Source organism: Podarcis erhardii (genome assembly GCF_964252035.2).
Source record: "Podarcis erhardii genome assembly, chromosome: 1".
In the NCBI taxonomy this organism is placed as follows: Eukaryota; Metazoa; Chordata; class Lepidosauria; order Squamata; family Lacertidae; genus Podarcis; species Podarcis erhardii.
In genome coordinates, this window is record NC_138497.1 from 58,203,237 (window position 1) to 58,228,762 (window position 25,526).

At 40.8% G+C, this 25,526-nt stretch overlaps 1 protein-coding gene across 2 annotated transcripts; it reads left to right on the plus strand.

Annotated features, from left to right (window-relative positions):
* Positions 1–1,113: 1,113 nt before the first annotated feature.
* Positions 1,114–24,550, plus strand: LOC309326566 (catalase-like). Of its 2 annotated transcripts, none has more exons than XM_081835407.1 (13): positions 1,114–1,315; positions 11,603–11,774; positions 12,570–12,680; positions 13,440–13,570; positions 14,734–14,838; positions 15,625–15,750; positions 16,038–16,229; positions 16,351–16,503; positions 19,412–19,550; positions 20,481–20,611; positions 21,949–22,056; positions 23,650–23,736; positions 24,409–24,550. In XM_081835407.1, the coding sequence occupies exons 1-13, from the start codon at positions 1,250–1,252 to the stop codon at positions 24,412–24,414; spliced, it is 1,527 nt and encodes a 508-aa protein (XP_081691533.1). In that variant the 5' UTR covers positions 1,114–1,249; the 3' UTR covers positions 24,415–24,550. The 2 variants fall into 2 exon arrangements, with proteins under 2 accessions (XP_081691533.1, XP_081691534.1); XM_081835408.1 differs by lacking the exon at positions 1,114–1,315 and adding an exon at positions 5,037–5,111.
* Positions 24,551–25,526: the final 976 nt, after the last annotated feature.

Sequence of the window (25,526 nt, forward strand, 5' to 3'; positions counted from 1 at the left end):
AATAGATGTGCCAACCCAAAATATTATCATGACCTTCTAAATCTAAGATATGTGGATTCTCCAGTGTCATCCATTCTTTCAACCAACAAAGACAAGATGCTTCATAATATCATATCATATCTGGCAAGAAGAATCCTCCTCTCTATTTTGCATCTATCAATATTTTATATTTTATTCTCGGTTTTTCTCCCTTGCCAGATATATTTAGAAATATCTTTTTGCCAAACATTGAAACAATGTATTGAAAAACAATTGTCTGTCATCTGAAGAGGAAAAAAAGGCATTGGGTAGCTTCCCTTCTTTTGTATTACTTTTCCTTATAGTCCTGTCCAATTCCTGGTTTCTCTTCAGTTAGTATAACTCTTTCGCCTTTTACCAACAATTGAATTCCTGCAGGATTCAGCAATTAGAAGGGACTCAGACATACAGCCTAACACACACCACAAACTTGCAACACTGCTATACAGGTAAGTACCGTACATTTTCATCACAACATTTCATTTATTTATTCATAAAAAATATTTATACACCACATATAGATCTTTATCACAGAAGGTTACAACAATATAAAAACATAAAACCAAAAATAAAAAATTAAACAAGTTTAAAAGGCAAAAGGAAATAAATAAAAAATATTGATAGACTGTGTGTGTGTGTGTACCAATCAGGAAGTCTGTGTTACTTCTTTTCTGGTTATCTTTAATTTTTACGAGAATTAAAGCTAAGGCTGCAATTCCAGACACGTTTGTTCCCTATTCCGCCTCACCGACCACACTGGAGGTTGGGAAGAGATTCCTCTCGGCAGCAGCTGAAGAGCTCTTGACTATGGTTAGATATTTAGCTCTCTGCACATAGCGATTGCCCATTGATGAAAACATGTGTTGCAAGAGGGACCGATGTTATGCAAAGGGAGATAACGATCATTATACTTAATTGGTGTTCAGAGCAAAGAAAGAAAAGCTCCACTTAGCTGAGCAAGTAAGTCCAAATAGAAAAGGTGTGAATTTTACTACTTACCAATAGCCGTTGGGGAAGGAGCTCTGGCCAATCAGGAACGAGAAGGGGCGGGGCTTGGGGCTGCTTACCTTTCCTTGCTCTCGCATCCTGCGCCTCCTCAGCGCCGGGCAAGAGGACGAGGTGAGCGCGGAGTGCGCTGCGCGCCAAGCGGGAGTCGCTCCGCAGAAGTCATTCGCCTCTTTCCCAAGAAGCTCGTCGCTGCCAAAAGTCATCCTCGCGGCCATCTCGAGAAATGGCCGAGAGCCGGGACCCTGCTAGCGAGCAGCTGAAGCGCTGGCAAGAACTGCGGGGCTCGCAGGTACAGAAGAAAGCCCCCCCCCCCCTAAAAAAAATCCATTGGCACGTTCCACGCAGCGCGCGCGCTAAGTATTTGGTCTGCATTCAGTGGGCTAAGTAGCTGCATCAGGAGGCAGTTAGGCGGGCGCGACCACCACCTGAGAGGCGGCGGGGGTGGAGTTGGATGGTGACGGTTGGTAAGGACCATAGGAGTGGTGCTTCCCTCGACTTAGAGTGGAGAGTTACAATCCACTGTCAATCTCGGGTGCTGTTAACGGGAAAGAAGGAACCAAGTGTCCAGTGCTCTTTGGGGTGGGCGGGCCCAAGTGCCCACGAGGGCCAGGTGAGCCCCTTGGGGAGACCTTATAGCTATAGAAGGGAATAGGGCTTCCGTGTCCTTAATAGCTAGGCAGCAGAGGTGAGCATAGTCTTTTTGGAAGATAAGCTGCAAAGAGGTTCTTTAAACGTGGGCCAAATGCAATTTAAAAATGTTCAAAGCCTGGGATTTCTGTTGGCATCAACTTTAGGCTGCAATCTTAGAAGCCCGATTGAAAAAGATGGAATGTGCTTCTGAGTAGATATGTTCAGTATTATCCCCACCCCCCACCCCTTAAATTTATCACCCACTTTTCCTTTGTCATAAGTGCAAAGCAAGATATTTAGTTCTTTTTTTTACAAAATTTATTAAAGTTTTCAAAAAATAATACAATGTAAAATAAAAAGAAAAAATAACAAAAATACAAAAATACAAAAATAATTAAAAACACATAGAATTTCCATTACCCGGTACTTATTTTCTTTTAACTTATTTTCCAGACCTCCTCATACCTCCCTTTCTTGTATTCCAATTCAAATTGTTAGTTAGGCAAATCCTCACCATTAGTTTTTAGTTACAGGTAGGTAGCCGTGTTGGTCTGCCATAGTCAAAACAAAATAAAAAAATTCCTTCGAGTAGCACCTTAAAGACCAACTAAGTTAGTTCATTAGTTTTTACTTATTTCTAAACCTTTTTTTCATATCTCTTAAGCATTACAGCTGGAGACCACTTAATTTCTGTCCAACATCTTGGTCAGCCATCCAGTCACTAACTTCACACAGACCTGCTTAACTTCAGCTAAGGAACTTCATGACCCTTTGGACCAAACCCTGGGGCCGTTTGATGCTCTAAGCTGGCTTACTGGTGCCAGGGGCGGACTTTGGTAATATGGTGACCTGAGCGAGGACAAAATTTGGTGCTCCCCCCCAAAAAAAAGTTCTAATTTTCACAATAATTACTTTGATACAATTGGTTCTAATGATTGAATACCACTTTCTGAGTTGCGCCTTGTGATGTGCTGTGCCAAGACCTGCTTAATCTTGTTTTTAAGTTGTATTCATTCAATTTGTTTTTATTATTGCTTGTTAGCCGCCCTGAGCCAGGCCTTGGTTGGGGAGGGTGGGGTATAAATAAAAATTATTATTATTATTGAAGTGCCTCGCCTCTGTGCCTTGTGCCGTCAACCGCACCACCCTAAATCTGGCGCTGTTGCTGCACATCAGCACATGCAAATGTTAAATGTTGGGGTTGTGTGTTTCAGACTATTCTTGTTGCCTATTTTTAAGGTGATGTAACGAAGCCAAACGGCATTTAAAGATGGGCTTACCTTTGTGTGAGTGATGCTACCTGTGTTCTAAATTGAAATGTATGTTGCATATCCTTCTTAAAAAGGCACCTATTCTCTAGTGGTAGCCTTTGAAGAATTTCTTCCTAGTTTGTGGGAAGGCTCGTATCTGACCTGTTGTGACACTATTTGAATTCTACTTCAGCAACTTATTTCATTTTGCAGGGGAAAGTCTCTCAGAAATGGACCCTGGAAATGGCTGTGCATACCCTTGTTGTTTACTGATACAGTTCCATACATTGGCATTGTAACTGAAAGATTAGCCAGTTTATTTGCTATAAGAGAGAAGCTTCAATGTATTATTCTTTAGTTTGTTGATAATCCTAACAAAATACATGAAAACAGACCACAAAATAATACCAAGTACATTAGCTATCAGATTCTAGTGCCCAAGTGAATCTTTATTGCCTTGGTAAATGTAGCAAATTTTAATACAGTTTGAATGATTCTACTGAAATAATTTTAACCACTACGGTAGCAGAAATACAGTAAAGAATGTGCTATATTTCTGTTTGCACTCACTTGTATAACAGCAGAACCTCTGTGATAGATACGTTTTTATCATATACCTCCTAGACTTTAATGCAATCAAAGTGTAGGAAGTATATGATTAAAGCATAGTTATGCAGAAGTACTGATTTTATGCAAGTTAAGATTATCCCACTGCCTGAGGAGGGGGTGAAAATATTTAGTTTACTACTATGAACTAAGGAATATTTAATATGTCAGTTTACAGATTTAATAGAGCATAGAGTAATTTAATAGAGCATTTATTTAAGGAATTTATATCCAACCTTTCAAAAAGTTCCCATGATAGCTTACAAAATTTTCTAATTGCAATACCAGAATTTTAAAATATGGATAATTTCATGACTTAATTATACTTGTTGACCAGAGGGGTGTATAAGCATATGAGAAAATGTGTCTTCCCAGAAGAATCCACTTCTCAGTTACACCCTTCAATTACAGAAGTCCATACCTTGCTCTTTGAGAAACGTTGGCATATAGGATCAGGGCTTTTAAATTTTACTTGTAAAAGGGAGACAAAGGCAGGGATTCTTATTTTCTGAAAAGCTTTTGATCAGCGTATATTTTGGAATATATTTACAGACTGAATATATGTTGTACTATTTCCAAAATTGGGGTGGTTGTATGAAGGCATGTGTATGTGCTTTTTACATCATTTAAATATATATATATATAATTTTAAAAACAATGACCTTAAGTTTTTTTTAAAAAAATCATCAAAATGAAACATGTACCTACAGTATTTTACAAGCAAATGTGTTTAAGTCTTGACATCCAAATCTTTTAAAATTGAATTCATGACTGTCAAAGGGATTGGATTAAAGCATACCCCAAATAAAGCAAATTAAAGCTTTGATTGAATTATGGGAGAAATGACTTTTGAAGTCAAGTATTTTCATTATGTCACTATTTTGTATTTTTGTGACAAATTGTGAATATTTGTTACCACTGACCTCCTAACATGAACACTTATTTTCTTCTAATGAAAGAGACTAGTGATTGTTTCTGGAAAGTCTGAGCACTTTTGTCAAGCTCTTAAGAGCTTTCTAGGCTCATCCAAAAGGCTTGCACTATCCCAAAGGCGTTTTGACTTTGCATTGAACAAATGACTTCATATCCCTTGGGCTCATTGAACTAGTTTCATGGCCCTTTTGTTTACTTGAAGACTACTAGCCAATTTTGATTGGTATCTTTGCATGTGTATGGAATGAACAAGCAGATTAAAATTATGTAGTGCAAAGGGTGTATGTTCCATAACAAAATTTTTGGAACATGCTCCTTAGTTGTAAAGCTGTGTTCTCTTTGTTGTAGTAAAGAAATAATATATGCATTCAAATGGAGAGCTTGATTTAAATTAGTTAGCTAAACTTTATCTTGTATTTAAATCACTAAATTGAATCGCACTGATTTAAATTGGTCCACTGTGGTCTGAATACTTTTTTACAAGGTGACTGCAAACTCATATTGTGATGGAAAACCATTGAATTTTGTTGAGATTCATTGCAATGCAAATGAGAAAACAGACTACGGCTACACCATTGTTGAAGTGATAAAATCGGAGCCTGAAGTATGGAGATGGAGTGGTTCCTCTCTGTCACCATGTTCTTAATAGCACCTGTGAAAGTACAGGTAACATAAATTGTTATGGATAGACAAAGGAATGGGTGGAGAGAGATGAAAGATGCAGTTCATTTGTGTGCCATCCTAAAGGCATTTTGCAATCCTCTGTACTGTATTGGACACAACTGCATCAATTCATACAAACAGAGAGACAGGATATCATTAAACATTGTGTAAGCAGAATTCCCCCTTTCCTCTGCAACCCCCTGCTGCAAAATCTGCTCTGAGGGTCCCCCAACCCTCTGGAGCAAATAATGGGGGGTTCATGGGGGGCCACAGGGTGAGGAAAGGGAAATCCTGTTGCACCAGTGGAAATCTGGTCTGCTTTTAGATGAGACCACTGGATATAACCCATATTATTAACCTTCTGCAATAGTATTGTGGTTAATGGATATAGCAGGGCATGCTATAAGAAGAACCTGCCAGATAAGATCAGTGGCCCATGTAGTCCAGTATCCTGTTGCGTGGTCCAGTATCCTGTTACGAGGCCCTGGACCCCTAGCTCTTCCAAAATAAATACACCAACACGAGTATATTGGGTTAATGGGATAAATAAGGCCATAACTTTATTGGTTACAGATGTGAGTGGTTTGGCTTGGGCAATTGGGTGAAGCAAGACTATATCTTGACTCCTGCCGGACTGCAGGAAGTCTCTTAAGGGTCAACCACCGGAAGGGGGAGCCCTATAATGTACATCAGTTGAGCACCCCCAGGGTCACCGTTGGGGTCGTGGCATGGCCCTAGCCCACGCCCAAGCTTCGGACAGGAACCACACCCCCGGATCCCTTTAACAGGATACCCTTAATGTGGAGGGGCAGGTGGAGGAACAACATCCTCTCCCATAATAAGGCTTAAAAAGGTAAAGGTAAAGGGACCCCTGACCATTAGGTCCAGTTGTGACCGACTCTGGGGTTGCGGCGCTCATCTCGCTTTATTGGCCAAGGGAGCTGGCGTACAGCTTCCGGGTCATGTGGCTAGCATGACTAAGCCATTTCTGGTGAACCAGAGCAGCGCACGGAAACGCCATTTACCTTGCCGCCGAAGCGGTACCTATTTATCTACTTGCACTTTGATGTGCTTTTGAACTGCTAGGTTGGCAGGAGCAAGGACCGAGCAACAGGAGCTCACCCCATCGCGGGGATTCAAACTGCTGACCTTCTGATCAGCAAGTCCTCGGCTCTGGTTTTACCCACAGCGCCACCAATAAGGCTTACCCAATGCCTAACCTTACAAAGTTGTGACGATTGCTACTAGGTAGGCGAAAACCAAATGGCTAGTGCCAATTATGCCAAGTGGAAAAGGTCTTACCCAGCCCCGACAACCAGGCAACGACGTAAGTCATAGCAAGGCAGTAGTCAATCCGCGCAAGAAAAAAGGGTGGGTGGGCTGGGAGATCCCATGAATGGAGGAAAAAAAGGAGGCTGCTTCCCTGGCCACGCCGCGATTTAAACAGGCATAGCCAAAGCCATTGGCTGGCTGGGGGCATGACACTGCTGGGGATACTGATGATGTAGGCGGCGTTCCTCCGCCCACTCCACGGTTGCTGCGAGGACCCAGATTCCCACCCACAAAGCAGCCAGCTCACAATGCATCCTTTGCAATAAAAGAAACCTATCCATGAAATAAGTTAAAATATGGTAAAAAGAACCTCAAAATGCCAAACAGCTAAAGTTCGTGTTGCTATAACCATGCCTGGCTATCCACTGTTTCCTGAAACCATTAGCAAGTTTAAATTTGCGGAGCTCTTTGCTAGCCTTGCATATCTCAGACATTTTTATTAGATTATGTTGGAAAGTCTAAATAATTTTTTCAACTCCAGCACATGGAAAACATGTTTATATACATTTTGAGATGCATTTCATCCTTCTGAATACCTGTTTCCCCAAATAAATTGTGGGAAATTGATGCATTTCAAGAGGTGTGAAGATGCAAAGCATAGCTGTCATTTGACTCAGTGATAATTATTTTAATTTTCAAAGTGTGTTTTGCAAGTCAAATGCCTCTCTACCAACTTTGCCACAGCTAATTTAGAACTCATGTATGAACTGATTACGAGTCTCTGTCCAACAAGCAATATTGCCTTTCTAAATCTTGTGACATGTTTAAGTGGTTTTCTTTTAAATATCCAACACCCAGGGGCTTAATATGGTTTATTACAAAACTCCTTTGAAATAACAGTGGTCATAATGATATGGGGATGATAAATTCTCATAAACTGTCCTTTTAATCTCAGGCAAATAGTCTTCATTGCCAGGAACTCTTCAACAACCGCTTACAGTAACTTCCCTGTTTAGGGAAGCTTTTAATATTTGATAAATTATTGTATATTAATATTTTGCTGGAAGCCACCCAGAGTGGCTGGGGAAACCCAGTCATGGGTGGGGTATAAACAATAAATAATAATAATAATAATTGAGGAATGTCACTGTACTATTAAGAGTGTCTCTAATGACCATTCTGTTCCTGTTGAGTCCTTTATTTCCATGCTGGTGGGAATGCATGCCAACTTTCAGGGTTTATTTCCTACTATTTAATTTTATTTTTCCATGCATATTAGTATTTTTCGGTGGCCATCTTGCAAGGTAACTCCTTGCAGATTCATCCCCCCCCTTGCTTTGTTTCCCCCATTCCTTTTTGTCTTAGCTCTGTTTTGTTTATTTTAAAACATTTTTGTACTGCTTCTAGTGGGATAAATCAGCCTCATATAATCAACATGCCTAATTCTAATTAATACACAAAGAGGTTAAGACCATAAAGTAAGCTAACCTGCCACATCACTCCCCCTCACTTTGGGACGAAGGGTTACCAAACCCTTTGATCTCTCACTCCCACCACACGATTCCTGCTGGTAAGAAAGTCTAAGCTGGATGCTCCAAACTTAGGCCACATGACTTAAGCAAGCAGTCTTTGTACAAATAGCTTAGAAGCTCTCACCATTTTGGAACCTAAGTTATACTTCCTGTCTTTTTTCTTTTTTTTTTGCTGCTGTATGGAAAAGCATATGAATCTGAGTAGTTTATAACTTAACTTACCAAATTTTTAATATATTTAGTATATTATTATATATAATAGTATATTTTTAACTTACCAAACATGTGGTTTCTTTCTATACTATGGGAAGTGGGAAACTTTGGAAGCAACTTAGATGGGGATATTTTAAAAGTCTAACAACCTATATTTCCACCCTTTGCTTTACTGTATGTTTTGTGATTTTAAATCTGTGCTGGGGTTTTCTCACCAAATTGCACCTGCCCCAAACCTGGATCTAGGCATCCATGGAATTCTCCTTTTATTTTACTGTATCTGGTTCCCCCACCCGCAGCCACATTAAACCAACACTTCTCTATATTAATTTCTGTATCAATTTCAAAAGTGAGTCAGAAATGAAAAAAGCAAGAAAGAAACCTCCATGGCACAAACTTTTGCAGGCACCTTGTCTGCATCTTCATGTCTTTTGCTGTTACAGTCTGTCTTCCCTCCACCTCCTCCACTTGGAAACCATAGTAAGTGACACAAAGAAATCTGCTAAAGGAATCCACAATTCTTTGGTGGCGGTGGTTGTCATTGTTGGCATCCAACTGTCTCAGGAGAAAATGGAGGAGTGCACCTTTGGGGGTAAAGTCAAATCACTGGTGAGTTTCTTGGTCACGTACACAGAATGGAAGGAGGCAGGCTCGCTAAGGATCTCTACGAGAAGCTGGCTTCAGGCACTAAGCATGCTGGCAGACCAACTCTGTGTTATGAAGATGTCTGCAAATGTGACATGATGACTGGCAACATTAACCCCGCTGTGTGGTCTAAACCACTGAGTCTCTTGGGCTTGCCGATCAGAAGGTCGGTGGTTCAAATCCCTGCAACAGGGTGGGCTCCCATTTGCTCGGTCTCAGCTTCTGCCAACCTAGCAGTTCAAAAGCACGCCCAAAAGTGCAAGTAGATAAATAGGGAGTTTCGTGCCAATAGAAAATTTCCTTCTAATGCAAATGGAAGTGTCTACACCCCGCAACCACCCCCTCATTGAAGAATAAAAACACACAAGGACACAGATATTAGGTTAATGTTATTGGGCAAATTTTGGCCACAACTTTATTGATTACAGAAAGTGAGCGGTAATTGGCTTAGACATTGAATGGACCTGACTATATCTGACTCCTGCCCGCTGCACAGGCAGTCCAGTAAGGGTAAACCACCAGAAGGGGGAGCCCCGTCGATGCAGACCAATTCGAGCTCTCCGGGGGTTTCCGACAGGGTCATGTCATGGCCCTAGCCCTGCCCCGGGCTTTGGACAAGATCCACACTCCCGGATTCCTTTAACGGAACACTCTTAAGCTTGGAGGGGCAGGCGATGGCCACACCTCCCCTCCTTCATCATAAGGTCAAACAATGCCTAACCGCCACAAGAGCCTAAAGGCTCGCCGCCAAATACCCTCACACCTGTAACCAATGCCTCACGCCTTCTGCAATATCGGCTAACCAGATATCATTCCCCCAATCGGAAAGGTGTATGCCATCATCACGAAATAGGGCCATCTTGCTGTAAACTATGGTGGGGTGCTCTCTTAACTTTCCTTTGTGATAGAAAATAAAATATTCATTAAAAGTTTCTTCATGTTTTACAATCACCCCATACCAAGGACAGTGTGTGCTATTATGTTTGGCTGTCTTCCCCCACTGCCCCACCTCCATTCTCATCTTCGAATATCTAGCAATAAAATAAGAATTCTTTCTTTTCCTCTTTTTACTTTTGTAAATTAACGTGTGCGGTTATTATATAGAACAGAAGGTTTATTGGCAGAGAGACTTAAATCTGTTGAGTTCATTTGTTGTCTGTGATCAAGAATCTAGGTGTAGTCCTTAATGCATGATTAAAGCAGACATAGAAGATGCAATATCCTTTTAAATCATCTGTAAAGGAGCGAAGGCACCTTTTATCCTCTGAATGGGTGGTGCCAGGGTGATATAACTCCCCTGTGTAGTTATTCCAGAAGACTCATGTGCTCAAGCGGGTGGAGCTGTATGTGCTGTAGGAGACACTTAAAAATTAATGCAAGATTTCTTTTGCTAATTTAATCTGCAGAGGTTGATATTAGACATCTGAATTTCAGGATTGTGTTATGGCTTGTTATCTTCCTTGTGTCTGGCTTCCAGTTATGTTGACTACCATTCAAAAGCTCTGTCGGTCTCTCTGCTAGCTATGAATAACCTGCAACTATGAATGTTAATGTAGGCATAACCTGCAGTTTTCTACAGTGAAATTTGGCCTGCATCCATATTTCCATTGGTTAGTTTTAGCGCAGTAGATAGTTGTTTATTAAACAAATTGAATATTGGTTTGTATGTAGCTGAAGCTTGGTTGGCTGAGCTGTGCCCCCAAAGCAACTCACAGCAAATATTCAAAGCACCAAAATACAGAGCTTTGGAAATACAAGTATACAAAACATAGAACGTGTCAGTAAATTCAAAACTGACAAAAATCAATGATTTGGCAAACGGAAAAAATTCAGTGTCACCAAAAAAAACCTCACCAACCTAAGCTTAAGTACATAAATACAAAGCAAAATAAGAAATAACCAACAGCAAAGTTTCTGTTCTGTTCTGGCTGTACTCCAAGGAGCCAGAAGGAGAGCGGTAGATAGCAAACAGCTAGCTCCCACATCATTCTCCCGAAAGGCAAATGTTGGTAGGGCAATGATGGTAAGCCTCTGGGAAGTACCAAATGTTGGTGCAGGTATTGCTACACTTATGGTGCCTTAGAAGCCATAATTGGGCATTTTATTTGTTTTCAGTGTTCTTTAAAAAAAAGTATTTATTGAACACATATTTACAGTAAAGGCAAGCCCTGATAAATAGTTGCTGCCTGTATTAAACAACCCAAAATATCCGAGTCTTATATTACACAAACAGAATTTGCTATGGAAATATTATAAAAAGATACATTTAGCCTTTAGTAATAGACCATGTGTAATATCCATGACGTAGGCTGGAAATTCAATTGCTTTTCATGCCTCAGGCTTTAAATTATTAACTTTTCATAATTTGCTGGAAAACCAAGCAGTCTATTCTGTTAAGCTTATTTTGAAAGCTTAAAGGTAAAGCATAAACACAATTAAGTACTTAATTACTATGCGCTTCAAAATCTGGTGACATTCAAGTTTGGAGGTGCAGCAGGATGTTACTTATTCAACTATTTCTGCCTCAACATTAATTTAATAATGAGAACTCTTTGAAATGGTTTTCCTTTTTTCACATTTCTATTGGTTCTATTGCTTTTTTAACATCTAGATTCTAATTACATGCAAACCTAACCTCTCCTAATAATTCCTATTATAAAATGATTGAGTTTAATGCTGGGAGTAATTTTCCCTGTAGTGTAAGAAAGCATATTACATCATATGTCTGTCAAATTAACCTATAAGCACATTCACTAAACGACAAAAAAAGTAAAAAGCCAAGTGTACTTTTCCTTGTTCTAGTCTTGATGTTTTTTTCCCTTTTGTAATTAGAAACCAGATAACGTGACCACAGGAGCTGGTATCCCAGTGGCAGACAGTTTAAATCTCTTGACCGTGGGTCCACGAGGCCCTCTTTTGGTTCAGGATGTGGTTTTCACAGATATGGTGGCAAACTTTGACCGAGAGAGGATTCCAGACAGAGTTGTACATGCCAAAGGAGCAGGTTAGTGTTAGAAGTTGCTTGTTGTTTTATAAAATGAAAAGATGGAGAATTAAATATTATGAACTGGTTTTGTGTACAGAGGGAACAAGAAAGCAAAGAAGTTCCCAGAATGTGTTTCACTCAGTTTTGTAGTTCTGGACTTACGTTGTTATACCAAGAACGTGACTCCTGCTGTGGGCCTCAGACAAGCTCTGCACGGGCCTGCTTCAGACACAATTCTCAGCCAAATAATGGCCCAGCACCCAGCAGAGTAGCAAAAGCAGGAGTAGTGAAACAACCGTATTCTCCCATCTCTCTTTGGTGTACCAGCACACTGCATGTTCAACTTTAAACTATAGTTAAGCTGAACTATGATTTAAAGTGGTGAGCAAACCAAGGCATTGTGTGAGAGAGTGAAAAAGAAGAGTTGCTTCTGCAAGCATCTATACGTAAAGTGTCCTTTTCCTTCATCTGAGGGAGAAAATAGGCCAAAACATTAGCAACGATACACCCAAGAAAAGCAGAGATCTTCCCCCAACTGTCTTGGTCTGTGTATCAATGCTTGGCAACTGATAGTTGTTCGAACTTTGCCTGCATTCTGATTGATCTCTACAGTTATCTCCTGAATAGTTTCCCCTTATTAAAAATTAGTTCTCTGTTAATTATGAATCCAACAAAATTTTGGCCAGTTGTTGTACCTTGTCCTTTATTTGCAGCCTGGAATCAGATAATTTTACTGAAGTACATGGTGTTTAGACTGCTTGTTTTTGCTTATATTCAGTTTTTAATAAAAAGCAACCATTTTAAACATTTTAGGAGCTTTTGGCTATTTTGAAGTGACTCATGACATCACCATGTATTGCAAAGCAAAGGTATTTGAGCATATTGGCAAAAGAACTCCAATCGCTATGCGATTCTCTACTGTTGGTAAGTCTTTAAAAAACACCTCTTTGTGTGTCCATTTTATTTGTGTCATGTGTACACATGCATTCATTAAATGGGTACTCAGAGGAGCTAATTTTGTTAGACTTTCTTCGTGCATTATTTAGGAGCTATTGGCTATTTTATAGTGACTCATTGCCAGCTCTCAGCAAACCAAACTAGGAAATGATTGTGCAATGAACTCTTCCCATTCCGTTCTTCTTAAAAACTATAAATGGCAACATATAGGTGCAATCATCAGCATAATCCTTTGAATTGGTGCTTTATGAATGAATGAATTAATGAATGAATGAAACTTTATTCGTGTCACCCATTGGCCATAGCAACACAAGAACATTACAATATACACAAAACAAAGTTGATTATATAAAACACAGTTTAGGGTTCTGAGTCAGCGGTCAAATAGTGGACCTTATTCTGATTGCCCCAGCTAAAAACCTTGCAACCTTTGTTGCCATCTGCTCCTCTTGATCTGCCAGGATCAAGATCATGCCTGGTGCTTTATAACATTCATTAGGTGAAGGCTAGGAGGGCAGTTTACACGTGATGGCCCTGGTATGTGCAGTTCATGCTTTTCATAGCTGCGTCCTCGAAGCAGCTATGTGAGCCCTTTGCATGACTGGCTTTGAACTTAAATGTTTCGTACTAAATTCCCAGTATTAGAATGGATGCCAGTCTCCAGGGTTGAAGGAAAACTGTGTGCAGTTCTCAGTGTGCTCACGTTTATAAACCTTCCTTTTCTAGCTGGAGAATCGGGGTCAGCCGATACAGTCCGTGACCCTCGAGGCTTTGCAATGAAATTCTATACAGAAGATGGTAACTGGGACCTTGTGGGGAACAACACCCCCATCTTCTTTGTCAGAGATGCAATGCTGGTAGGTCAACTCATGACATGTTTATTTGGGCACCCAAAATAAGTTAATGGGTGGTGAACAAAATACAGTACCTGAATCTGTTTCTTCTGTGGGGCTTATTTTTAAAAATCAAATTACTGTTCCTGTCACCCAGAGGAATCATCTGCTAACATAAAGCACCTTTCTGTTAGCTTCTGAATGGTCATAATTATTGTTTTTGTCCAGATGTGTATTCTCTGTAATTTGAGCATTGAGGTTGCCTTTCAGTGTTTCAGTTCAGATTTTTTAATTAAGGTGAGCACATTCAAGTGATGCTCTGAAAAATGAGCTGCTTGCTCAAATGTTTGCAAGCAATATGGATTGCAGTATGAATTGCCTGAGAGGGATCGTTGAATCAGCCAGACTGCCCTGGAGAGCAAGTTCCAAAGAACATTCTAAAAAAATTAGAAACCTTTATCTCTGAGCACATTCACCTTTGAAAATCATTGGGTGCTTGTGGACTGAAATGGGAGGTGTTCCCTTCTATACACTGGGTTCGGACCATTTAAATCTTTAAAGATTAACGCCAGCACTTCAGATTGTGTCAAGAAAAGCAATGGAAGCCATACAGTTGCTTTAGTGCTGGTGTAATTTTCTCCTCCACTCATTTTGTTAATTAAAGTGACGGTTGCATTTTCACTAGTTGAAGTCTTCTCGTAAAATCTTCAAAGCCAGGCTGCTGGGTGTTGCAACATACATTTTGGAGCAGCTGTAACCAGTATATTGACCAAACCTATCTGAGAATCCAGAAAGCATAATGGACTCAACACTGCTCCCCAAATTACAAACCTGTTCCTTCAAGAGGGGCAGGGAGGGCATAAGTTCCATTGTTCATTTATCCTCTCCCTATGAACATCTCTGTCTTGTCAGGGCCGAGTTTCAGTTTTTTGTTTTTGTGAACAAATGTAGTTTCTCATGAGTTTTGTCAAAGTTTAACAAAATAGGAATAAGCAGGAGGATATAATATTGCAGTTTTCAGGATCTCTTGATGATTGTCCCAAACAATCACTGCTCTCTTGATTGTTTTTAAGATTTATCATTGCTCAAAGTTCAGATATATTGAACTTGCTTCACAGATAAAAGACAACTTAGAATAAGGGATGTACACAGTAATGTATTTTTCATTTGTATTTTGATTGTATTAGTTCATGTCCTTTATCCACACTCAAAAGAGAAATCCTCAAACTCATCTGAAAGACCCAAACATGGCATGGGACTTCTGGAGTCTTCGCCCTGAGTCTCTGCACCAGGTAGGATTTACTCTTTCTATCCCGTTTTTTCTTTGCCTCACTGAGAGCCAGTGTAGTGTAGTGGTTAAGAGCGGTAGTCTCGCAATCTGGTGAACCGGGTTCGAGTCCTCTCCCCCACATGCAGCTGCTGGGTGACCTTGGGCCAGTCACACTTCTTTGAAGTCTCTCAGCTGTACTCACCTCACAGAGTGTTTGTTGTGGGGGAGGAAGGGAAAGGAGAATGTTAGCTGCTTTGAGACTCCTTCGGGTAGTGATAAAGCGGGATATCAAATCCAAACTCTCTTCTTCTTCGCAGACTGAGACAACTTTGTTTCCTCCGTGTATCCTGTGTGCACCTTGGGACATAATTTTCTGGCTCTCTCAGATGGATTATGTGGAAACGAGATATTGCACTATTGATGTAGGGCAAAGGCTTCAGGAGTGAGGGCAGAATATTATGCTGAAAATTAATTATGGCTGGAGCATTCTTCAGTGCAGAGAAGTCCAAAAGTGTACTTGGTTTTAGTTATGTGAGTTTCACTGAGGATAGCCGAGATAGATTTGTTAGTTTCTTGGTAGTGTCGCCCTCCCTGTGGAACACCTCCCTTCAGATGGCAAGCAGCTAAAGAATTACACAACTTTTAGAAAACATCTGAAGGCAGGTATTGGGAGGCTTTTAATGTTTTATGGTTTTTTATTATGTTTTTAGATATGCTGTAAGCTGCCCAGACTGGCTGGGAAAACCCAGCCAGATGGGCGAGGTATAAATAATAAAATTATTATGATGATTTGTTGCTTTATTTTTAGGTGTCGTTCCTGTTCAGTGATCGCGGCATTCCAGATGGATTTCGTCACATGCATGGCTTTGGATCTAATACTTTTAAGCTGGTAAATGCTGGAGGAAATGCCATATACTGCAAATTTCATTTTAAGGTAATAATTTCAGTTTTCCTGTTCAGCACTTGTTAATAAACATTTCCTACTTCTAAATCAGTATTACTGGAATATTAACATGTTGTTTACTTTACATGGTTTTGAAAATGTAGTTTTGCATTCCTAGTCTTATAAGATTTTCATATGATGCTTCAGTTTCTACATACAGACTGGTCTCCTTAATAATTTTAATATTTTTTCTTTCATTGTTACTAGTATGCAATTCTTAAGCAAAAAAAAAAAAATTTAATGGAAATTTCTAAGTGATGTTATTTTGATTTTTACAGACTGATCAGGGAATCAAAAACCTTACTGTTGAAGAAGCAGGAAGACTGGCCTCTGAAGATCCCGACTATGCTCTGCGTGATCTTTACAACGCTATTGCTAATGCAAACTATCCTTCATGGAGTTTCTATATCCAGGTTATGACATTTGAACAAGCTGAGGCATTTCCATTCAATCCTTTTGATGTAACTAAGGTAAGCATAATTCCCATTCCTTTATCCTACATATTGGATATAAGGAATACAAGTTCTGCATTTCTATGGAAATATTTACGTGGAAACTATCTGTAATAAATTGTATTATTGCATTTTATAGGTTTGGCCTCACAAAGACTACCCTCTTATCCCAGTGGGGAAGGTTGTCTTAAACAGAAACCCTGTCAATTATTTTGCTGAGGTAGAACAAATTGCCTTTGCTCCAAGCAACATGCCTCCAGGAATTGAACCTAGCCCTGATAAAATGTTACAGGTAAGGAGTATAGTATTTTTATATTTATTTCATAGTCAAAAGCCTTACTGAAATCAATATGCATTATGTCCACGGCACACCCTGATCCACCAAGCCTGTAACTCTATCAACAAAAGAAATCAGATTTGTTTAATATGACTTGTTTTCAGGAAAACTGTGCTGGGTCTTAGTAATCACAGCATCCTTTTTAAAGTGCTCAACTATTTAATTATCTGTTCTAGAACCTTTCCTGGTATCGACGTCAAGCTGACTAATCAGTAGTTACCTGGGTCTTCTCTCCCCCCCCCCCCCTTTTGAAGCTAGAGACTACTTTTGCCCACCTCCAGTCTGCGGAGACCTCCCCTGTTCTCCAAGAATTCTCAAAGATTATAGGCAGAGACTCTGAGATTACATTCTCAGGCTCCTTTAGTACCCTAGGGTGCAGCTCATCAGGCCCTGGAGATTTCAATTCATTTAAAGTACAGTGGTACCTCGCAAGACGAATGCCTCGTAAGACGAAAAACTTGCAAGACGAAAGAGTTTTTCGTTTTTTGAGTTGCTTCGCAAGACGAATTTCCCTATGGGCTTGCTTTGCAAGACGAAAACGTCTTGCAAGTTTGTTTCCTTTTTCTTAAAACCGTGCATTCAGGGGGTGCAGTTGCGACTTGACTTCGAGGAGCAACTCATAGCACGTGGTGTGGTAGCCTTTTTTGAGGTTTTTGAAGACTTTGGTGATTTTTGAAGCTTTTCCAAAATCCGTGCTTCGCAAGACGAAAAAACTCGCAGAACGAATTAATTTCGTCTTGCAAGGTACCACTGTAGCTAGGTGTTTCCTAACTACCTCTTTTCCTCTCTTGGGCTGCAGCTCCCTCCTTACATCATTTATTCTGTTATCACAAGGTTGGGCATTGGACAGAGGCAAAGTAGGTGTTGAATAGTTCTGCCTTCTCTCTGTCACCCAATAACATTGCTTTGTCTTCTCCACAAAGCTCATTATGAGCTTTAGCAGCCATCCTGACCTTCATCCTTGTTGGGTACTCGTGTATACTCTTCCTTTGTGATTTCCCCTTTCTTCCATTTTTTATACATGCCCTTAACTCCCAGCTCAGCTTTAGTAGGTTTCTTTAGTACCGCCTTAGTTTCCTGTGCAAAAATGAAGCTATTATTCCCAGTACCAGGTACTCCCCTGTCATCTGTATTATTGTCCCCTGCCTCCCTTCAGGATTTAGTTTAAAACTCTCCTGTTCAGGTTCGCGAAACTAAATCCCACATTTTAGAGCTGTGTGTATCACTGGTGTTTCATAACATAAATAAATATTCAACAGAATATTCTAATAATCTAGTTGTAAGAGTACTGCATTATTGCAAGTAGTCCCGCCCCCTTCTCTAGGGTAGAATGACTATGTTACTGTACTGCCAGTTCAAATGTGTACTGCCTGGAAACATGCAAAATATACAAGATCTTATTTTTTCAAATATAAGGCAGTCCTAGAAAAAGACACATGATTCTCTTGTGGCCTCATGTGATTGTGTTGTGGGAAGTTTGCTTATTAGCGAATATACAGTAACTTCTGTAGTAAGCTGTTTTAAATAAAAATTAAATCAAAATTAAGAATGTAACTCCACAATGGCTTTCAACAGTCTCGGAGACTACAGTCCCAAAGCAGCTCATAAATTCTTTAAGAAGGTAGTACTAATCGCACCTGGGGAGAACCGTCAGATTTATAAACTTGATAATTACCTAGTTTCCACTATGGGAAACAGAATGCTGGACTGAGACCTTTTGTCTTCTCTTGCATGTTCTTATCACCCTGGCAAGAAACAATTCCTCCTTCTATTGGCATTAGGAGCAAGGAACAGCTTAAAATGAATGGATATTGCCACCACTGAAACCATATATAACTATTATTTATTATTGTTGGTTTAACAGAATGTTTTTATTAAGAGTTTCTGCGGGGACTCACAGAAAATAATTTGTACAGATATAAATCACCCAAAACTCTCACACATCAAACAGCACATAAGGACTTTACATAAAAAATATAGTTGGCATGTGTTATGAAATCGGTAAAACAGAGCTCCATCCTAAAGTTCTGTCTTTTGGGTTGTATCTTCCGGAAGATTCAGCTTTATGCTGGCTGGAGGGGAAATGATCTCTTCTTGTCCACTTCTATTCCACAGCCATTTTCTCAAATGGATTGGCACTTGGGAACTAACATTTACAGCCTCTTAGAATGTAAAGTTCTAACTAACAACAAACAAGGAACTTAAAGAGCTAGGAAAATTCATAAATCACTTTAAAACATTTAGGGATACCTCACAGCTCTTAATGACTTCAGACCTTGCAGAATGGAGACGAATGCTATCATCCAGACTGAGGTTCTGAGCTTAAGGTAAAGGGACCCCTGACCATTAGGTCCAGTCGTGGCCGACTCTGGGGTTGCAGCGCTCATCTCGCTTTATTGGCCGAGGGAGCCGGCGTGCAGCTTCCAGGTCATGTGGCCAGGATGACTAAACCGCTTCTGGCGAACCAGAGCAGCGCATGGAAACGCCATTTACCTTCCCACCGGAGTGGTACCTATTTATCTACTTGCACTTTGACGTGCTTTCGAACTACTAGGTTGGCAGGAGCAGAGACCAAGCAACGGGAGCTCACCCCATCGCAGGGTTTCAAACTGCGACCTTCTGATTGGCAAGTCCTAGGCTCTGTGGTTTAACTCACAGCGCCACCCGCGTCCCTCGAGGTTATGAGCTAGTTGTCCATAAAATGACAGCTCTCTGCCTCACCTCTCCTACTGGGTATGCGCAGCTTTGTTTGAGTGATGTACAGCAGTGGGTTATACATGCACAGCAGGAGGAATGGAGCATCATAGTCTCAGCCCCCACCCAAAGAAGAGGACCTTGAACCTTTCTCTTTGATGTATTCTAGGGTCGTCTTTTCTCATATCCAGATACTCACAGATATCGCCTGGGACCCAACTTCCTCCAAATTCCTGTAAACTGTCCATACCGTACTCGGATTGCCAACTACCAGAGAGATGGACGTATGTGTGTTTCTGATAACCAAGGTAATTCCAAAAGGTGTCTTCTGGAAGTAATCGGCAATATCATGTGCAAGGACTTTTTCTTCCTCTGCGTTTGTAACATGGTCTGAATATGTGATCTAATATTCCTTCAGGTTAGATGCTTAACTGTGAGTGAAATCCATCACAACTTCTGCTCATGTAGTAGGACTTTAATTTACTCTGCTCCTTCCTATAGCCCCCCGCCCCCAAAAATCTGTTAAGGAGAATCCCCCAACACCTTCAGAACAGATTTGGGGGATGTGCTGTGGTCAGTAGAGCAGAGGAAGGGGAAGTCCTGTTGTGTGAACAGAAGTCTGTTAAAGTTTGTGCCCTGACACAATGGAATATTGCCCTCTGTGGACTTTTACTTTTCTTTTGAAGCATATTTGACCTTATTTTAGCCATATGGATTCATACTTTCTAAAAATCAAAATACCTTTTCATCTATAGAGAAACAAGGAACAAATGCATGAGCACACTGCAAGCAGTCGTTTTGCCTCCAAGCATTTATACCTACTGGTGGGGAAAATGTAATAAAATTATATTTAAAGTCATGCCAAGGTGATGGTACCGCTTCAAAGATCTTCTGTAAATTAAGCTTTGGTGCTCAACAAAGAGCTTATAATAGGCAGGTAGCTGATCTTTCTTGAATGTTCAACTAGATTCCATTCAGAGTATTCTGTTTATCAGTAAGGACAAGCAAACAAAAGAAGTAGTATTTAAGAAATTAAGTAACTGGGAAACAATATCCTGATCAGTTTTCACTTTGACATCAGGATCAAATAGAAATTGGAGAGTAAGTGAGTAGAGAGACTCCAGTTGACCTTTTATCTAAAAAGAGCTATTGCTGTACACTGACCTTTATTTGCAAATGTTGATAGCTAGGTATGTGGCACTCCTAAAACATACATACAAACATATATATTTTTCTAGATGGTGCTCCAAATTATTACCCCAACAGTTATACTGGCCCTGAAGACCAGCCCAGCGTGAAGGAGAGCAACATGTTTGTTTCCGGTGATGTACAACGCTTCAATAGTGCAGATGAGGACAATGTGTCTCAAGTAAGCAGAGTAGAAATGGAAGATTACCTTATTTTGGACATGAGTTGAATATACAAGCTGATTTCATTTTAATGAAATGAACTGACTTGCTGGAGACATCTGCAAAATGCCTGCTTTGAAATGGGTTGAAGGTTTTTTGTGATATAGTTCCATCTTGCTGTAGCTTCCCTATGCCATTACTGCATTACCCTTTTGTTACCCTATTAAGTTGTAGAGTTTCATATACCCCCCCCCACACACACAATAGATAAATGAAAGCTCTTTTCTAGGCCTGTATGCAAACCTAGACCTACTCTAGGGAGACCCATTGAAATCAATGAACATGACTAACTCAGGTTTATTAATTTCATGGGACTGCTGTGAGCAAAACTTTACTGGATATAACTCATTGTAACCTGTGCCTAACAGCAGGCAGAAGCTCTCCAACAGAGCACTCCTAGCTACAGGAGGGTGCTGTAAGTTACCCCTATTCCAACCTCTGTCCAGGGGCCTCTGGGAGGAGCTCTGCAGGCTGAGGCAGCAGGTAGGTTTCTGCCAGAGTTTTGAGAATTGGGCCCAAGGTCAAATGGCTGGCCTAAACAAGGTTTGGAATAGGTGCAAGTATGTCCTTGTCCTGTCTTGGCCCTGGAATTCCCCCTCCGTGACCAGGGCCGTCTTATCCATAGGGGTGTGGGGCGCTGGGCTCTCAGGGGGCCAGGCCGAGAGTCCGGGACCCGAGAGTTGAGTCCGGGGAAGAGCCCGCCCGTCGGTCGGAGCACCGCGGTGGGCTCTTCTGCTGCGGCAGGCTCTGCGCTGCGAGTTCAGGGGTGACCAAGCCAGAAAGATGCTGAGGCGGCCAGCCGGCCGGCTCCGTCCTCCTGCATGCCTGGGACTGGGCAACCTGGTTGGGGGGGTGCGCCGGGTGGATTTTTGCACCCCAGCACCGCATATGCTTTTTGGAATTAGGCCTGTGTAAATTACTTTGGCTTAAGTTCAACCAGCTGAGCCAAGGTGAGCATCTTATGCCAGCATATGTCGGGCTCAAACAGGATGAAAGGTTTATGCTAATATAGGCCTGATTGAGCACCAGCTCAGCCAGGAAAGCCCAAGATCTGCCAAATGCAAACTTACTCATCCTGGTGGTGGCTTTGGATTGTGCTGTAAATTGAAAACCTGAGACACATCTCAGGAATAAGGCTGGTGGGCATCCCTTCTGTTTCCTGTGTTGGTGGTGGAGTTTAATGTCAGGAGTGAGACTTTCTCTTAGCTCAGTTTTTATGTTATTTTAGAAAACGTCTGAATAATTATTCAGCACAAGATGCTCCCATAACAAGAGACGAATTTATTTTCATTTAAAGGTACGCATATTCTATACCAAAGTGCTGAATGAGGAAGAGCGTGAGAGGCTTTGTGAAAACATTGCTAGTCACCTTAAAGATGCTCAGCTTTTTATTCAGAAGAGGGCTGTAAGTGAAACTGCTACTTTTATCTGATGATATCTGAACTATCCTTCTAATGTTCATCCTACAATAATTTTAGAAGAGTTCTATATAAGCATATTGTAAAATGCATAAAAATTTAATGTAAGACAGAGAAAATGTTTACGCTTGAAAAGTTATCCAGCCTTCTAATTACTTGAAGTGCTTTTTTAAATACTATTTAAAATACGATAAATAATAGCAGAATAGTTAGCACAGTACTTCTAGCCATGGAAAGACAGCCTCCCTGCTTGCTTTTTCAAGTAAGACCTGGATATATTTAAGACTGTTTAGGTCCATGCTTGGCACAGAAAGTGCATGAACAAAGCAAAAATTACATTTCAACTTTGGAGGGAAGATGTGTAATACTATGGTCACAGGAGGTAATTTGGAAGCTCTTTCATTCAAACCCAGTTAGTAGTTTCAAATCTCCATGTCAATAGCAGATGGCATAGTTTACATAAAATTTGAGAAGGTAAATTTAAGAAATTCAAGTGTTGGTGCTGACCTTTAAAGCCCTAAAGGGCCTCAGTCCAGTATACCTGAAGGAGCATCTCCACCCCCGTCATTCAGCGTGGACACTGAGGTCCAGCTCTGTGGGCCTTCTGGCGGTTCCCTCACTGCGAGAAGCAAAGTTACAGGGAACCAGGCAGAGGGCCTTCTTGGTAGTGGCACCTGCCCTGTGGAATGCCCTCCCATCAGATGTCAAGGAAATAAACAACTATCTGACTTTTAGAAGACATCTGAAGGCAGCCCTGTTTAGAGAAGTTTTTAATGTTTGATGTTCTATTGTGTTTTTAATTCTGCTGGGAGCCGCCGAGAGTGGCTGGGGAAACTCAGCCAGATGGGCAGTGTATGAAGAAGAAGAAGAAGAAGACTAGATTAGGACCTGAGAGACCAAAGTTCAGATTCCCATTAATTGTGGGAGAAAAATCCCTCTGTGGGTTCAGTATGGGATTGTTTTTAATGTTTGATTTTTTTCATGTTTTTAATATTCTTTTGGGAGCTGCCCAGAGTGGCTGGGGAAACCCAGCCAGATGGGTGGGTATAAATAATAAAATAATAATAATAATAATAATAATAATAATTGTGTGGGCAGGTGATCCCTCCCCTTACCTGGCCTGGTTTCCCTGGCAACGCTTCCCCCAGGTGAGATTGGACAACTCACTGGGGTAGGCGGGGACCTCCAGGTATCCCACCTGAGGGAAGGCAAAGCCTATGCTGATGGGGCCACTCCAGATCCAGGGCTGCACGCGTCCACGCAAAAGGCGCCCCCTGTTTTAAGTGGGGAGCGGTCATTATTATTATTATTATTATAACATAAGAAGAGGCTGCTGGATCAGGCTCATGGCACTTCTGGTCCAGCATCCTGTACTCACAGTAGCCAACCTGATGCCTGTGGGAAGCACCCCAGCAGGATAGGAGCACAACAGCACTCTGCCCACCTGCAGTTCCCAGCAAGTGGAATTCAGAGGCTTACTGCCTCTGACCATGGAGGTGGAACATGGGAAGAGAAGGGGCTTTGGATGAAATCTTAATGCAGGCTTATATTTGCTCTTCAACTTCTCTTTGCCAATCTAGGTGAAGAACTTTACTGATGTTCATCCTGATTATGGTGCCCGCATCCAAGCCCACCTGGACAGGTACAATGCTAAAGGCAGCAAAAAGGTATGGAGCATCTTCAGTTTACTTGGTGTTGAGTGGCTAAGGCATTAAGAAGTAACTTGCAGTAGACCAAATGTTTTCAGTAAGTTTCAGTGGCTTGGTTTTGGAAATGTAAAACTGCGAAAAGAACTCCACTCACACAGAATGGCCCCACTAGAGGAAGAGGTCATTTTTATTGATTCTTCCTTCCCCGTGTAGTCCCCTTAATGCCTCTGTTTTTTATGCGTAAATTCATGAACATAACCACACTTAATTGGGTTGTTGTTTTTTTCAAAAGCAAACATAGCAATCTTGTAATGAGAGTAAAAAAAACAAACTCTGTTTTTATCAAATTTTAAAGTGATGTACATTTGTTATGATGGTTACTTTATTATACCTCAATAACTAGAGGGTTTCCCCCTCTAATTAAAATGGCAGTTCTGAACTTATTAATTAAGATAGAAAATCAATATTGGACATAGGCTGTGAGAATATCGAAGCTTTAAATAAGGGGTAAATCTGGATTTGGTCTGTGAGGCATTTCCACCTGATTTAGTGTACCCTCCTTCCACTGCCCTTCCCCACAGCAACTGGACTTTGGGTTATAAAGTGATGCTATGTTTTTATGAAGTTATCAGATTCCTGTTCACCATTCAAAGCTTTCAGATACTTAGTGAGCTTTTTTTGTCTCCACAGGGATGAGTTCAAGTTTTCTAGCTTCTTCCATGTTTGGGCAATCACCTTCCACGCTGTTATGAGAAGGAAAGTATTCCATTATTCTAGCATAAATCTTTTGGATCATCATGGGAAACTGACAATAAAGTGAGCTGTGGTGAAACTGAACCATTTGATGTCAGATGAGACTTATTTCTGTATGAACCTCAGTCCAAAAACATGACACTATGGTGTGTGCTTTTCCAATCCTGCCACATCCTCTGCAACACAGCAGGGAAGAACTGCTGGGTATATGTGATGGCATTGTTGTGGAGCCAGCAGCAAAGCAGCTTAAAGGTGTTGTCTCTGATTTTTGTCTTTACAGATAACCTGGTTTCTGGCCCACAATACACCAGTCCCCCTGTTCCATCTGAATCCACAGATCAGATTCCCAAATTTGTTTCAGAGAATCGAAATTTTCTGTCTTAATATCACAAATAATTTTACAAGGAATAGACAGCAACCTTTTTGAGTTTGGGGTTGAATTGAGCACTAAGTTTTCAACCAGGGTTTGTTCTCTGATGGATAAGGAAAGGACACTGATTGGTGGCAAAATGGACCGCTTAGTGTATATAAAACCAATCTATCCTGCCTGCCTGGTAATTTAGTAGCCAGCTCATCAGCCTTTATAGGTAAATTATTATCATATAGATCTCTAACTCAGTAGAGTTCCACTTCTTGCCATGTATCCTTGCTGATCCTTGCCATGCTGCTCCCTGTCTTGATTTTGAAACCGTGAGTGGAATATGAAAGGAATCAAAGGTGAGACTGGGGGTTTAGGGATCTAGGAGCACCACACTTGGAGACTTGCAGGTGTAAATGGATTGGAAATTTGAGTGCAAAAGTGATTTACAATGGACCAAAAAGGGTACAGCTAGGAGTTACTTGGGTTTTTTGTATGAAGGCATAAGCAATACTTAGGGATGTGTATAATTTTTACAATATTATGTAGGTGGGCAGTTTCATAGTACCCCTAATGGTGTTGTAAAGGAAGCCCTTTTTTCGCAGAGGGCCAATATAAAACCAAGAACTGAATCTCAAACCAGGTCATTTGCCCTGGTGGACAAAAGTCACAATTAACTTCTTTAAACACTCAAAAG